Consider the following 17132-nt stretch of genomic DNA (forward strand, 5'->3'; position numbering starts at 1 on the left):
ATCGTAAATCAAATTAGCCTTTGAATAAATTAATCTGTGCTGTCACCCACTGATTCGGACGTCCCACAAAACCAAACAGAATCGAAGACGGACGAATGTAGGAGTGAAGCATCTTGTAATAGCTGCTATTCTTCGTTTCCTGTCAGCATCGATGCTGCTGTCAAGTTACCACGATAATTACCGTTACAACGTCTAGCCAAGCTCTCGCGACGCAAGATTTCTGTACTTTCTTTGTTTTTAGCCTATTTTATTGTTTTCATTTAACATTTTACATTTAAAACATGCGTATAGTTACTGTTATATGTTTTCGCTCGACTATTTTTTGCTAACATGAGTGCATTAAGTAAGCAGGAAGTCAGTGTTTCCTATGTTCCTTGAATGCAGCATAATGCACACAGCTAGCAGCTGCTTGGTGTGACCGAGGAGGGGGTGGGAATGAACTGAGCTGGAGGTTTGATCAGCCATGTTAGTTTTTTCTGCCGTTCACAAACGATGAGAAAGAGGAGCCATGGCCTTGTCACTGAGCGGAGACGATGAGGAATATGATTCAGAGTCTGAGCAGGTCAGACCGCTTAAATTTCATTATGTCACCTCTCTGTTTGCGTGTGTGTGTTTGTCAAAGTGTGCTGGTTTAAAGAAAGCTTTTTCTTTGCCGAATTGTGTTTTTCTTCTTCAGTTGTTGCCTTCAGATCTCACCCGCTCTTCTTCCCTTTATCCAGTCGAGTTGAAAGAAGAAATGTGTCTTTTAAACCCCACTCTGTAGTTAACTAATGTATATTATACAGACTGTTACTTAGCTTGCTGAGTTAAATAGACTCTGGCTGTTTATTAGTATTGATACACTGACCATCCAAACACACCGTGTCCTCTCCACCTTGGACACCATCTATCATGTTAGCCACAACTGACCCATTTTTGTACCGATCACCTCCTATATACAGAGCAGTTTCATCCAGTAATGTTTCAGATCTGTCGCTCTGCCCAGAAACTCAGTGTCCACCTTCAGCTCTAACACCATTCAACTTCATACTAGCTAAAGCCGTGATTTCTCCCCACATGTTCACCAACTTCCCATATTTCCTCTCATAAAATGCTTTTCTTGTGATTAATTTCCTCTCACTTCCTTGACTAGATCTGTGCCTTTAAGAAGACTTTATGTTGTTTAGGCAGGGAGCAGGAGGGGGGATGGGGAGAGGGAACAATGAAGTGACTCTACTTCTGTTCCTTGGTAGTCCACTAGTTCCCAAACTGAGCTCCAGTGACCCCTTAAACCTCCCAAAAATATGGTCAGTTTGATGTCGGCAGTATTTTGTCTACTTGATTTGCACCAGCAGGAGTTGTACATTACTGGTGATTTACAATCAATAGCATGGTTAGATGTTAATATTTATAAGATCTGGCTACCAAGCCCCTGAATTTGGTGTCCAAAATATGTTTTTGATGGCCCAAATGTAAGCTTATGTGAAAACAACACAGAAAAAGCTATTTAATTTCTGCTTAACACAGCCTTTCTCAACGGTGACACCTGTGTCTTCACTTTTCCCATGAACTGTGATGTGCTGTTTCCCCAAAGGCATTGTTTCCAGTGAAAACTTTACTAGATGTCTCAACAAGTTGAGGTAACTGATGGTACACAACACAGTACGCTGTGTCCTTAGATGTATCATATCCCAGCTAAGGCTGTGTATTGGCAAGAATATGGTGATATGATATGATATGATATGATATACTGCATTATTTAAATCAAATTTTAGGAAAATTATAGTATAAAGAACACACCACCATATGCATGAAGTCTGAATAAAAAAAATAAAGAAAGATATCAACACTGCTATCCAGTACTCAGGAGTTTAAGCCCAACACAAAATGAACCACTGCCACAAGTCTTTGCATGTATTACAATATTATGATACAGTGGTTTTGAGAAACAATACAGTATTACAAAACAAAATATCGCAATGCTAATACTACTTTATCACACCCCTGATGCTAGCCACTTCAACTCCTTCTTCCATCCAGTCTTTTTGTTGTAGTTGTTGTTGTTGTTGTTGTTGTTGTTGTGCTGTTTCAGGTTTAATAGTTTGCTTTTTTTGTTTCTATAGTACTTCTGTAAGAATCGTGTTGGGAGTTTGAGTAGGCTTTGACATAAATCACATCTTCATGGAATATTTGTTGACTGGCCACAGTGTAACCTTTTGTGGCCACAGGCCATCAGGCCATGCTTAATGGCGAACCACGAATATACCGACCATGGCCTGTGGCCACCAAATATTCCATGTAGTTAGCTTATTAAATTTTATTCCCATGCTGCAAACCTTCACCATCACAGTGTTACAGTTCCATAAAATCCAGATGCTTTTGTGCCTTTTAGTTTGACATTTTAGGATTGTCATGGTACCAGAAATTTCTACTTCGATACAATACTAAATAAAAATAGAATACTCTTTAGGTAACATGACAAAAAAATTCTCAGCACACAAATTAGGATACTTCTGTCTTTTTCGTTTTTAATGAAAAACGTGTACACAGTTCTGGTACAGAAAAAGTCACTGAACACTGTCTGGTTTTGCTGAGTCAAATTTCAGACAGACGATAAAAACTGAGCTGAACTGAATGAGCACTTAGATCTTTTCTTTTTTTATACCTTTGGGACTTTTGAACAGTGCTCGACGGTGGCTAGCTACCTATATGTCAGGGCCACCGAAGAATGGGTCTACTTAGCCTTTTCAAATTGCCAAGACAATTCCTACAGAAGGTGTTCTACATTTGGGCCACCAAAAATTGACTTTTTAATTTAAGGGCTCAGTAAATTACTGAGACTTATTGTAAAACAAAGTTTTGATTTGTGGTATGACATGTATTTATGTGGGGTCGACAACATGAATGCTTTCTAACAGGGCTTATGGGATGTTGCACAAGTCTCCATTATAAACACTTGGCCCATACAACTCAGGAGAAATATGAGAAGTGCTGACATAAGAGCCAGCTCCTTGTGGTGCTTACACAATGTTTATACCTACAATAACACCACTAACAGTTAATCAGACGGTATTTTGACTTTGCCTGTTGTGACACATTGTTGGAGACAGTAACACACTTTTGTCTTGATGACCACCACTCTGTACATGAGCTGCAAATGACGAGCCTTGTGACTTCCTCCCACTGAAATCCATGCTGGGGCTGAGTCAGAAGACTGCACTCAGAAATATAGGCCATGTTTTTGTTCACAGGCCTCAGGAACCAATCCCAAATTCCTGACATATTAGTGCACACAGTTACAGTAAAGACGAGTCAGCTGATAGTTGCTTTGGCGACCACGCTGTTGGGCTTCTCTGACTTGTTTGTAACCCAAGTTTTATGCAACATATTTATAGTAGTCAGAGTAGCAAGTTTGAAGTCCATTCTCAGAATTTCACTTTGTGTCATTCTGTGCATGATTGTGTACGGAGACAATGAAACTTGGAACAAGATGTTCAGGAAATGAAAGAAGACACACAAAGTATTTGTTGTGGTCAAAACTTTGCAGGGACACTTTTAATTCAAAAAAACTTTATGCAGTCAAAACTCTGCAAACCCGACTGTAGATATGATATTAGAAAATGGTTACGTGTCAGACAAGGTCAGGAGGAAACTAATGAGGCAGCTCAACTAAAAACATTGTGAGATGTTGTTGACAGTCACAGCCACCCTCCAGCAGCAGCAGTCCTTCCTTTGATGTCTCCCTCCCATATTTCCACGGCCGTCAGATGGATTTATGGAAAGCTGTCAGATGGATTATTCCCCATCTCAACTAAATTCTCCATCAGTAACAGCAGGCAAAATGCAGGCTATTGTGCTGGAAAAACATACAAAACATATCTGTCTAAAATCCTCCTGAGGGAAAATTAAAATGAGGACAACATTAAAGGGATAGTTCAGATTTTTTTTAAGTGGAGTTGCATGAGTGTAGTCAAAATCATAGCATAGTCAAAACATCAATGTAAGTACGCTGTATTTAGAATAATTTCATTGCTTTACCTTGCCACCAGACAGACTTTTCCAACGGGAAACTGCCATTATATCAGCCAAATATGGCTCTTTCCAAAGCCATGAAACTCCTTTGGAAAAAAACAGTATTTTACCTTGCAGAACACGGGTGTTGCTTATCTATTGCAGCCTCAATCGGTCAGTTTGTTTGTTGTTATCCTGAGACTTCAATGAACTAACTCTCTTTAACACTGAAGTCAGGCAATAACACAAACGACTAACATATTGAGGCAGTGGCAGCCCAGCAACTTGCATGTTCTGCAAGATAGTTACTGTCTGGTGGCTTTCAAGAGAGTGATATTTGTTTGTTGCTTATATAACAATAATCTCACGTTGGAAAATGTTTTGTGTAAGGTTGAAGGTAACGAGAGTAGTTTGCATAGGTTTACTACTAACTTGGTTATCTTGTTCATGTTGTTTATTCAGTTATGTTAAAGTATTGGGTATTTCTATGTTTTTTTTAATTATTATTCTTTAAATAATATTGGAGATAAAGTTTATTCAATTCAAAATTCTATAAAATGTCCAAAAATATTGATCCAAAGCCCAAGATGACATATTTAAATGTCGTTTTGCCCACAATCCAAAGAGATTCAATTTACTGTGGCAGAGGAGTAAAGAAACCAGAAAATATTCACATTTAAGAGGCTTAAATTAGAGAATGTTGACTTTTTCCTTTAAGTATTACCAATTAATTGATTATCAAAATAGTTGGCGATAAAATTAATCAATTAGTTGTTGCAGCTCTAGCTGTCTGATAGCAAGGTCGAGTAGGGAATATATTCTCAATAAAGCCTACACTTGGGCTGCACGATATTGGAAAAAACTGACATTGCGATTTTTTTTAACCCTGCGATATATATTGCGCTGCTGCCATCTTGTGGACAATTAACCTGCACTGATGTTGCGACTCACTCCATATGCAGGGGCGTGGTCTGCTTTGGCAAACTGATTAAGAACGATTGTGATTGGTGGATCGCTGCGCGCAGTGTGTGTCAGGTACCCTTGAAATTAGGTGAGAACACGTTTAGTTCATTTGCCTCCTACATCGCAGGACCTGCGATGTGACTATTGCGCACACGTCCATTGCGATGACGATGTTCAAACGATATACTGTGCAGCTCTAGCCTACACTGAAGCTCATTTATACTTTTTTAGGTGAATAAAATATGTTTGTTGCAGACCCTGTCCACAGCAATACTTTGCTTAGCTTCCTACAGCAGTACTCCTGCTCCAAACTGGTGGAGTGCTGACTGCCGTCTGCTGTAGGTAGTACTCTGACTATGGTACAACCCCACTTCAAAAAGTCCAAACTATCCCTTTAATTATCTCCTAAGATGGTTCTTTGTCACAGTCAACAGAGTCACTAGTTTCTCTTCTCCTTCTTAGTCTATATTGTCACTCTCCTGAAAAGTTTTGTTCTGTCTTCACCTGCCATTACCTGTTTGGCTTGTCCATAGCCCTCCAGCATTGCTCTCTACATGAAACTGAAATGCTGTGTAGTAGTACAGTAGAAGCAAAATAAATTACATCAGTCAAGTGCTCACAGCCTCGCACTAAATCATAACCTCCTCCGGTGAGCTTATTTTTATCATCTCTCGCAGTACTCTATTCACACTGTTGCCACCAGCAAGGCAAATGTGTTGCCAAGGTAACCTCTTCTGCAGGAACAAGAATCACTGTAATGGTCTCTGATTTGTCTTATTTTCATAGTGCTTTACGGTCTTGCCATGGCAACAGGGAAGAAGCTAAAAATAAATGTGAGAAATTTGCAAACGTGATTTAAGGATAATAGATCGGAGATTGTGTGAGAGAGTCTTTCCCTCGCAGATGTGTAAGATGAGTTAAATCACCAGGTTTTACCTTCTCTTTCATTTACTCCTATGAGTCACGCACAAAGAGATTACACAGTACAGTATGCATGTAATTCAGCAGAAAGATCAGAGCTCTGGTGCAGGTTGTACTACATAATTGGGTGGTTTTAATCCGATAACTTCCACCACCATTTCAAATTCTCCAATCTATCTATCTGTATTATTGCAATTGGTTGATATTAGGTTTAACTTTGTAAAATATAAAAACTACATAATGTCATGCACACTGTACTCTGCTTTCATGCCAGAATTTTCCACACTGCATTTCATACCACACGGTGGACTGGAATTATTCCAGAAATTAGCACTCCTATGTACTAAATTGGGAACTGATTTTGAATCAAATTGTGACCCCCAAGAATTGAAATCGAATGTTGAGATAAGATTCACACCTAATCACAGAGAGTTAGAAAGTAATGACATCTAAAAATTCTTAATTGGCTTGTAATTGTCAAAAGCATCAGGAACAGCTTGTATGACTAAAGCAAACAAATGAATCACCTGTATATTGTCCTGATGCTCATCTTCAGCTGCTCAATACAAAAAAGGTGACTAATATACAGTTACAGGTGCATCCATCATCTTTCTTAAAAATTCTTGTCACAGTGGCTGACACATTTGTTGTTTCCACGTATAAACTTGCAGCCCTCCACTGACAGAAAGTCTCACTGTTTGTCTTCCAGCAGCGGGCAGCCAACCGGCCCAAGCCCAAAATGGGGACGTCGTCGGCTGTCAAGCTGCCATCCAACCGCAGCTCGTCCGGAGCCAGACGCAGGAGGACACGCTGCCGAAAGTGCGAAGCGTGCCTCCGGAACGAGTGTGGAGAGTGTCACTTCTGCAAAGACATGAAGAAGTTTGGAGGGCCAGGGCGCATGAAGCAGTCCTGCATTATGAGACAGTGCATTGCGGTAAGTTACTCCTACATTGGGATTTGTATTTTTGATACACACATACTTTATACAAATACAGATATTTAGAATAACAAGGTGCACGTTCAGAGTTTCTCCTCTGAAAAAGCAAATGTCAATATCATATGTTTTGTGGAGTTAAATGTATTTATTCCTGTGTGTTCTTGATGTCAATCCACGCAGCCGGTCCTGCCCCACACAGCAGTGTGTGTGGTCTGTAAAGAGGCAGGAAAAGAGGACACACTGGAGGAGGAAGAGGACAAGTTCAACTTCATGCTGATGGAGTGCTCCATCTGCAATGAGATTGTCCACCCCAACTGTCTCAAGGTACAGCGGGCTGGGAACAGTTTAACAACTCCACCTCAGTCGAGTCAGTCACTCGCTGACTCATTTCTGGTTAAGTAGTGTGCCAGCAATCCCAGGACGCTGTAACATAATGTGAGTGACTCAGACGGTTGGACTGTAGTCACTGCAGGTAATTTGATGTGGAAATGATGTTGTTTATATAACTCTGAGCACACTCATTGTTTTATTGGTTTTTTTATGGCTCAAGTGTGACACCATCATCTTGGATGATTTCACTCCCACCATATGCTCAATAAAACCAAGGATCAAGGATAAAAACATTCACTGAATGACGAAAGATGTTGATTATTGCCTTAAAGGGATAGTTCAGATTGTTTGAAGTCGGGTTGTATGAGGGTTAGGGTTAGGTAATAAACTATGTGGTTTCAGATTAATACACTGGTAGTATCTGAAGCATTATTACTACTACTACTACTGGATACTGTGATCCATAATGTAAGAATCCTAAGTAATACACTGACTATAGATAAGTACCTTGTACTTCATACACCCTTACTTCAAAAAAATCTTATTGAATTGCAGTGCTAAAAGCATTTTGACAAAACAAAATGCACACACCCTGTTTGTTACTGTTATGTCAAAAACACAACAGGTTGTTGCTAGCACATGTTTGGTCAAACCAGTTTTTCAGACAAGCGCTGTCAAGTTGTCTTGCAGCACACAAATGCAAAGGTATTATAGAGCTTTTTTCAGTTTTGTGCAGAACATGCAACACTTTGGACATTGGTGTCAGTCAGAAGTGCATATTTAAGCTCCTCAAGTCTTCAACTCTACTTCCCTTTTCTATTTAATGCATGAAGCAAGAATCTGCATGGTGACTGTGGCTGAGGTTAAACTGTGCTGACCTGCCAAACAGGCCCACGTCACAACAGTCACTTTCACTTCCCTTTGTCTTGTTTGTGTTAAACAAACTGCACATAGGACTCCGTTACAGCCTGTTGTTCCTGCTGAAGTCTGGCTCATTTTTCTTCTTGTTGGTTTTATCAGGTGAGCGATGCCTCAGGTGTGGTGAACGACGAACTCCCAAACTGCTGGGAATGTCCCAAATGCAACCATGCTGGGAAAAGTGGGAAAGTGAGTACAAATATGTGTGAGTCAGAGGATTTAGATTATGTAAGAGCTTACTAAGAGTGTGTTGGAAGCGTTTTTACAATTAGTCCCGAGAGTTTACTGAGATTTTGAGTTTGGTTGTCACTCACAGATAATTCTTGCTAACTCAGTTATTCTTTCAGTATTTCAGTTTGTGTGTTGATCAGCTGCCGTTTCCTGTTTATACTTTTCTAGTTTGTGAAAGTCATTCTCATGTGACTGAAGCAGGAAACCACTGACACCTTCTGTGTTTTGTTTTTTGGTCACAGTGATGTGTTTATTAAAGCTTGTACACTTGTAGCACAGTTGGTTTTCCCAGTCGGGATAGGCTGAAGGTATAAAGATGTTTTGCACTTTTTGTCCCCTCTGGTATTGAAGCAAAAAAGGGGTCCAGGGTTCAAGTACGCCTCCAACCTCCCTGGCTCTCTGCTGAGGGAACAGAAGCCTGTGAAGGAGGAGGGAGACGTTTCTTCTGCAGCTAAGAGGAGACCGGACAGAGAGGAGACACCCAGATACAGACCAGAGGAGTCTCTGCACCGTCAGCCGCCGCTGCTCTCCCCCTGCAACGTGCCGCGGCCCAGACCTGAGGACAAACTGAGGAAGAAGAGGAAGCTGTTTGAAGATGACGAGGAAGAAGAACCCAGTGTGAGGAAGAAGGTTTGTATCATTTATAGAGTGGCTGTTTTTTTTTAAGACATTTTAGATGCACATGTTTGTAGGACTGCAACTGGGAGTGGGAGAAATAATTAATTCTTAGATGCATGATTCAAATTTTGATGCATCAAGATGGATTGATAGTCATTTTATAATAATTGCATCATAGCGCCCTGAACCAGAGTCGAATCAAATCGCAAGATGCCAGTAGATTCCCACTTCTAGCTGCAACGAATGATTATTTTCATTATTGTTTAATATGCAAATTATTTTTGCAGTTAATGTATTACGGACCTTTAATAACTTCAATCCAGCACTTTGATAATTTATAAATATGGAAAAAAGTATATAATTATGATTTATTGAAATAACCCGCTAACGTTCTAAATTCATGGGTGTTTACAGTGTTTGTTATAAGATTATCATCTTATTATGGGCATATATTATAGGCTAGTTACCCCAGTCATTGATTACGCCTGTTTTGAAGTGGAAGTTTTGTCTTATTTTAGTCTAATATCAGGTCATTTAAGCAGAAAGAATCTAGGAGAGTCAAACTGAGTTAAAAAGATGTTAAATACAACTTGTGTTTATTAAAACAATAAGCTACTTCTAATCTAGGATGACAAAGGTGCTTTCTTCTTGCATATAGTTTTTGCTTGCTTTTTTTTCCAATTTTGATAACTAATAATGTGGAGGGAAAAAAAATGAAAAGACATTTAAATTCCTAAGGTTGAAGGTCAGAAATGTCCACATCTGCCCTCCTTGGCCCTTTACCTTTTTTTCAAATCCGGCCCTATTACAAAGTAATAGAATAGGTCTAGTTTATTCTATGAAATTGCAAAAAAAAAAACCTGTGAAAATATTTTGCTAGAATTAAAAAAATTGTGTCTTCAGATTGCTTCTTTTGTCCAACAAATGTCCAAAAAACAAAGTACGGCCTTTTATTGTTATGAATGAATGAATGAATGAATGAATGAATGACAAATAAAAGCACCAAACCCTTGCTGTAACCAGCAAATGTTTTTGACATATTTGCTTGAATAATGACTTCCACTTCTACTAAACCAAATGGAAGTAATTCTCACCTCATGTTTTCCTGCAGGAAAAGTCAGACGATCCTTATTTCTCCAAACTTCTGAACCAAATCAAGACAGAAGAGGACGACGACGAGGCATATGAGGAGGAGAATGAAGAAGGTCGGGAGCCTCTCTTCCGCAGCGGTGTAGAGAGGAAAGGGCGCTTTGGGGACGCCGAAGAAGACGGGGAAGACAAGGACTCCAAGAGTGAACTTTTGAATCCCTTCATTAAAACACCTGTTGGAGACAGTGACCAGTCCCACTGCAGCTCTCCACAGGCAGGCCCCAGCAGCGAGGGTGGGAGCGAGACGCAAGAAAAAGGGCCACGTCCAAAAGCTCGCCGCAAGCGGCGTTTACCTAACCGAGAGCTGAGCCGGGAGCTGAGTAAAGCACTGAACCAGGAAATCCAGAAGACTGAGGACTGCCTGGCCAACGAGAACCGCCAACCCCTCAAGGTGGAGCCAGAGACGGAGAACGAAGAGCCCAAGAGGTTGTTCCGCAACGGCAGTGAACTCGGGGATCAGAGGCCTCACCTGAAGACCAAAGAGATGAACGGGACCCCGTGGGAGCTGCGCCACTTCTACCCAAGTCAGATCACTCCGCTGGGCTTCAACAGGAGCACCCCAACAAACCGCCCTGTGCCCCCGCACTCCCCACCCAAGTGTGTCCAGATGGAACGGCATGTCATCCGGCCTCCGCCAATAAGCCCGCCTCCGGACAGACTGCCGCTGAAAGATGGTAAAACGCACGTGATACAGCGCGAGGTCTGGATGAAGATCTTTAGCCATCTCACACACCAGGAGCTGTGCGTCTGTATGAGAGTCTGCAAGACATGGAACAGATGGTAAACACACACTTCAAAGAGCATGTTTTACCTGCGTTTCTACACAGTTTAGAAAGGATGGCTTTGGATTTTTGTAATTCCAAGTCTGGTTAGGTATGTAAAAAGAAAAGAATATGGTCTGTTGCCTCTATTCTGTCTTCTAAACTATAAAATGCTGAATTTGGCATTTGACTAAATGCACACTCCTACACAGAGCTGCCTCTGTGCCTTTACGCCACAGCCTGCAACACAACTCTGCCCCCAAGTGCTTTAAAACAGAACCAAACCCAGACGTCTACAACCAGACTGGTTTGAAAGAAAATGTGCCTATATGTTTGAATTGCATATTACATAAGAACATAAATAACCAAATAATACACTTGTCCGAACATTTCTGAGTTATGCAGTAACGTAGTTATCACAAAACAAGATGTTCTTTTCTGTGTAAGGAAACATTCCTTTATGGCTGCATTCATCATAGTTTCCAGGGTTCGTGAATAAACAGGGCTGAATTGATGCCATAAAAATTTAATTAACTTTTTTCAACCCATTTTTGTTTCTTATTCATAAAAGACAATAAAAAAAATATGGGCGGAACAAAAATATAACACTTACTCAAGATGTTGACAGAAGGGAGAGGTAGTAATGCTACTAATAAAATTAATAAAGTTAATTTACTTCTACTTTGGATAGAGATGTTTGACAGTGGAACATCGTCCAACTTTCTGTATAGGAGTGTGGACTGACTTTTTCAGGGGCTGGATGGACAGTCCTAAATATAATGCTCTATTTGATTTGATAGTTTAACATGAAGACATAACTTGCAAGATTTTTTTTTCTGTTGTCCAGGTGTTGTGATAAGAGACTTTGGACAGCAATCGATCTGAACCGCTGCACCTCCATCACGCCACTCATGCTCAGCGGGATTATCCGCCGACAGCCAGTTTCCCTGGACCTCAGCTGGACCAACATCTCAAAGAAACAATTAAGCTGGCTCATTAATAGGTTACCAGGTACATAATGCTGAGTGATTCATGATCTATAGATGAGGAAGTTAAGTTGCTCTGCATCTGTGCTTTAAAGTGCTGCTGTGTCTTCTAGGTCTGCGAGTGTTAAAGTTATCGGGGTGTTCTTGGGCTGCTGTGTCTGCACTCTGCACTTCCAGCTGCCCTCTGCTGCGCACTCTGGATGTCCAGTGGGTGGAGGGACTGAAAGACGCACAGATGAGGGACCTTCTGTCGCCCCCCACAGACAACAGACCAGGTAAGTCGGCAGGATGGGGTTTTATTCCTACCTCCATGCAAAAATGTGTCTGCGGTGCCTACTGCGTGGTAGTGCCGGCGAAATACAAAACCTGACCACTGTTGTTGTTTACTCGGCCGTCTGACAGGTCAGCTGGATAACCGCTGCAAGTTGCGGAACGTGGTGGACCTGCGGCTGGCGGGGCTGGACATCACGGACACGTCTCTACGTCTCATCAGTCGTCAGATGCCTCTGCTGTCCAACCTGGACCTGAGCTACTGCAACCACATCAATGACCAGTCAGTCAACCTGCTGACGGCAGCAGGAACCACAACCAGAGACTCACTCACAGAAATCAACCTGTCAGGTGAGCACTGGGACTACAGCATCAGCAGCAAAGGAACACTGGAACTGACGGGGTTCCTGTGTTGCTATAAAGGCTGATAGAAGCTGTGTGTCCACAAACAAATGGTAAAATAAAATAAATAAAAGTTATTATTTAAAAAACAGTTCTTCGTGTGCTTTAGGAGGTTTTTGCTTTTTTCAAAAAAAGAGTTAATATGCTTAATGTGAGATATGAAATATGTTTTCTGAGTAAGATCTGACATAGCAAACATTTAACTTACATGACTGATCAGCTTTTTCACCCAAGAGAAGAAAATCTGCTGTCATAAATACAGCTGAAGACCCATTTTTCTCTTGTAGATGGTTGAGGCGACTTTTTTGTCTTCTACTTCGACTTCAAATTTACTTGACAATTAGATGGAGACACAGTTATATGCACAAGTGAAAGTCCATTTTTCCAGATTTTTTTTTATCAGGGAAACTGTTGCTATGTTCTTTTCTTAAGTAGAACAGGTAATGTGCATTGCATACTCTGTAAACCATAAAGTCTGCAACAGATAAGGGCTAGAAACCAATTTTGTGCCATAAGTAACTTTTCTTCAAGTAGCAAATTTATGAATATAAACTAATATTTACAAAAACAGTACATCTCAATCTCAGTTAAATGGAAAATGTAAGTTTATTTGTTAGATACACAGTCATACAAGTACAATGTGTAGTTTGAGTATATAATATTTGTCCTATTACTAACAGTGGCCCTGACAGGATAAATTAGCCTAACATACATATTTTTGGTGGTGGGAGAAACCGGAGCACCCAGAGAAAACCCACACAAACACTGGGAGAACATGCAAATTGCACACTGGCCCTACTCCAGCCGGAGTTTAAACAAAGACCTTGCTGTGAAGCCGCCTTGCTGTCCAGCATCTAAGAAAGGGCCACACAAAATAGGGCTTTTTCAGACATTCTGACAGTCACAGTAGGAAAACTACAGTGTCAATAGTAACATGCGGCTTTGTTCTGATCAAGTAAACCATGACAGGTGACAATGAGCCAGCATGCCAGGATACCAGGACCCCTAAACCATTTATAATTGAATTCTGCAATCCTCCTGTGTTCTTCCCACTGTGACATGTCAACATGTCTTCTATTAAAAAGGGAAGCAACAGAACAGCTTTTGCTGTTTCACAGACTGCTTAAATTGCTGCCACAGGTAATTAATTAGCTATTTGGAGGCTCTGCTTATTTATTCATGCTGGGCGCTTCTTGATATAGACAATTACTGCATTTATATGCACACTAACTTTCCACTGTTTTTCTAAGTATGACAGTGTTCTGAATTTGATACGGGTCAAGTAAACAACATATTACGTTTGGATATTCCTGATTTGGCCTTATTCTCAATGTAGCATTTTCCGATGAAGACATGCAGGATACGATATGCTGATATTTGGGTTTTTGCATCAAATCTTTTTATTTTAAAATTCACCGGTATAAACAGAAGACAATATACAGTCACTGAACAGATTGTGATGTGCCATTCAGAGGGGGTTTTACAGCAGTTAAATACATGACCTCTTGCCTGTTTGGCTATGCAAACAGCTCACATTTCTGATCAGAACGAGAAGCACAGCTACTTTTAAACATGATGAAAGACCTGGATATCATCAGGTTTCTGGACACTTGCAAATTTCACAACGTGAACCTTTTCAAGATGGTGGTTAAATGAATAAAAGAGGGAGGCTACGTTTACACTGCCAAACAGGTCCCCCTTTTTAAAAAATCCTATTTTGAAGCGAAGAGGTGCAATGGCTCAAGTGGCTGCAGCTGTTCCACTCTTTCATACTCTGAGTTTGCACGGCTGCATGTAAACTGGAATACTGGAGGAATAGCCAAAAAAGCTGAAACGTGTCAGAGTTTGTTTGTTTTAAGGTCTACCGTGACAATAAAAGCATTTTTATTGTTTTAAAAGAGAGTGCCGTGGAGTTCTTTGTGAGTTTTGAGTTCCCATGTCCCTGTGCAAAGAGCACCTCAAACAAATGCATTTTGAATCCAAAATTTTTCTTGATTTTTTTAAAAATGTGTAGCTTAGTGGGAATATTGTTATTTTCAGAAAAAGGGCAAAAAACATAATATTTCATGCATGTCAACGTAGTCATTATAAGCAGAGTGGTCCATAAACGCACCTTCAATCTGAATCAGTTCACTTTAGAGGCTGGAGTATTTTGGTATTAATGCAGTGCAGGCAAGATCTCTCACAGCTGATTTTAATCACAGAATTAAATGATCAGGGATGCACTTTATTGATCCAAGAAATTACTTTTTACAGTGTTTCATATTCAGTGCAGCCCCTATAGAGTACAGTATATTTAGAGGTAAATGTTGCAGCTGTCTGCCATCATTGTAAACAGGTTGTAAATTAACAGTCAGTTACATTTTCAGTCAGTTACAGTTACATTAACAGTCTCTCCTACAGGGACCAGTTTCAGCAGACTCCAGGGGAAAGAGTTGGGTGTTTGCTACATAATTTACATTTGTCCTACTTGCATAATGCACATGAACTCTGGGATCTTACACTTTTCTTAACATTATGTATCAAGAAAAGCATCAAATATTAAGTAATTCAGTGTATTTTCTACACACATCCCTTTCTAAATATCAGTCTTGTGAATTCTGGTCTCTCTTGTTTCCCTTTAGTTTGTAACCGGGTCACGGACCATTCCCTGAACTTCTTCAAGCGCTGCGGAAGCATCTGTCAGATCGACCTTCGCTTCTGCAAGCAGGTGACTAAGATGGCCTGCGAGAGGTTCATCGCGGAGATGTCTGTGAGCGTACCATTCAGACTGAAAGAGGACAAACTGCTGCAGAAGGCGAGCTAGTTCCCAACAGGGCAAAAATGATTGAAACACTCTCTTTGCACTTAATGGAACAAGTTTTTTTCTTTTTAAACCGTGTCAAGTCTCTGAATCAGCATCACAAACTGAAACAAGAGACGGATGGATGAACTCTAACGTGAGGGGGTGATTATAAACATTCACTGGACAGATAAGGAGGAACTAGTATGCATGTATTTGTGTTGAGATTGTACTTTTTATAAAGACGTGCTTGTAATTGGCTGTTGGGTTGTTTATTTTTATTCTTTTAAATATTTGAAAACAGTATTTTTATACAAGCATCATTTCATGAGTTTACAGTGTCTTAGGAGCTAAAATATCACAGAGAGACTGTATGTGAAGTGAACATCATCCCCTTCTTCCTCAGTTTGCCTTCATACAACAGTATCCTCTATGTGCCAAAACCTGTATTTGACATTAATATCTAATAACTTCAGTATCAGATAGAAAATATCATGTACAGTTATAAATATCTGACTAAATTATCATAAATACTTCCCGAATGTATTTCAAGAATAAGAACGGAGTAAACCAAATTCCTGTTACACCCTCATGTCGTCACTTACCGTAATACTTGTATGAATTGTTGAGTGTTGTGTTTGACAGGATTTTTGCCAACATTTCAACATTAATTTATTGATTTTTTTTTATTACAGTTTGTATTTATTCATTTATTCAGTAATTTGACATGGATGTCTCAGAGCTGGATCAGATAATGCTTGCAGATAATTTATCGCGGGTGGTCTGAGCCAGTTGTTAGGGTGTAACACCCAAAATCTAGTGGCAGTAAGTTGACAGTCGAGGCAGATGTGTGACTGTCAAACTCACCCAACACTGACTCTCTGTAATGCAGTCAGATCCACACGTCTGGTTCTCCACACAGGTTTAAATAAACAACTAAGTGAAAGACTTTTGCAAATAACTCATTTGCATATGTTTAAATCATAACTCCATACAGTAGGTGTTGTGTGTATTTCGGGGTGTGTTGTGCTGTAATCACCTCAGGTGAATGTGATAATGTTTATATTTGTAAATCAAAAACTAAGTGCTAATATGCATTAAAAGAATTTCATTTGTACAATCGCTGAATCTTGTTTTCACTGCCATGCTGTGATGGAAGCAGACATCAGCGCTGTGTTCCAAATCACATACTTTTGCAAGTTGCCATTGCATGCAGTATGCATACTATTAGGACATCTGCGATGCAAAATTTGCAGTTAAAAAAGAAAAGTATACAATTTGGAGAGCAGCATGAATAAGCTTTAACTGTGCTCTCTCTGAAGCTCAGTTGATGTGACTTATCTTTCCCTGCACAGAGGATTGTGGGGTCAGATAAGCCAAAAACACTATGCTGACTTGCATTCTGCAAAATGCAACCGGATGCAGGAAGACATCAGGAGGTTCTGAACCTGGGTCACCCTGAGGGGTTGCGAAGCTTTACTGATTTCTCAGGGTGTAAGAAAATGCAATATATTAACAGTAGGCCTATATCTCAGCCTTTCACTTTGTATCCTTTCAGCTTCTATATAGAAACCTAACTGAAATTGTTATTTTTAAACTTGAGATTGTTATTTAAGACAAACTAAAAAATGTCAAGATAAGGGCACAATGAAGACCTGAACAAAAGCTATACTCCCAGAACCTTCACTCTGCTAAATAGTCTCATCCTGCATTAGAAAAGTACACAGTTAAAACAACCAAAGAGTCATCAGAACAATGGTAAAGTGTCAGGGAGGAGACATTTAGTATTCACATTCATTTCCCTTTAAGATGGACCTGTAAGAACTTGATGATGTATGGGCTAAGGTGATGTATGATGTAAACTTTAAAAATAG

The 17132-nt window shown here is 40.1% G+C and overlaps 1 protein-coding gene across 3 annotated transcripts; it reads left to right on the forward strand.

Annotated features, from left to right (window-relative positions):
- The first annotated feature begins 403 nt into the window (after positions 1-403).
- LOC146320597 (lysine-specific demethylase 2B-like) lies at positions 404-16378 on the forward strand. 3 transcript variants are annotated; one of them, XM_084728912.1, is made up of 10 exons: positions 404-562; positions 6584-6808; positions 6992-7135; positions 8162-8248; positions 8633-8920; positions 10020-10837; positions 11666-11829; positions 11918-12079; positions 12207-12425; positions 15101-16378. In XM_084728912.1, exons 1-10 carry the CDS (start codon positions 509-511, stop codon positions 15280-15282), a joined length of 2343 nt encoding a protein of 780 aa, XP_084585038.1. In that variant the 5' UTR covers positions 404-508; the 3' UTR covers positions 15283-16378. The 3 variants fall into 3 exon arrangements, with proteins under 3 accessions (XP_084585038.1, XP_084585040.1, XP_084585039.1); XM_084728914.1 differs by having other exon boundaries at positions 8642-8920; XM_084728913.1 differs by having other exon boundaries at positions 407-562; positions 6587-6808.
- Positions 16379-17132: the final 754 nt, after the last annotated feature.

The sequence above is a fragment of the Lutjanus erythropterus genome, chromosome 10 (genome assembly GCF_056507025.1).
Source record: "Lutjanus erythropterus isolate fLutEry1 chromosome 10, fLutEry1.hap2, whole genome shotgun sequence".
NCBI classification, from domain to species: domain Eukaryota; kingdom Metazoa; phylum Chordata; class Actinopteri; order Lutjaniformes; family Lutjanidae; genus Lutjanus; species Lutjanus erythropterus.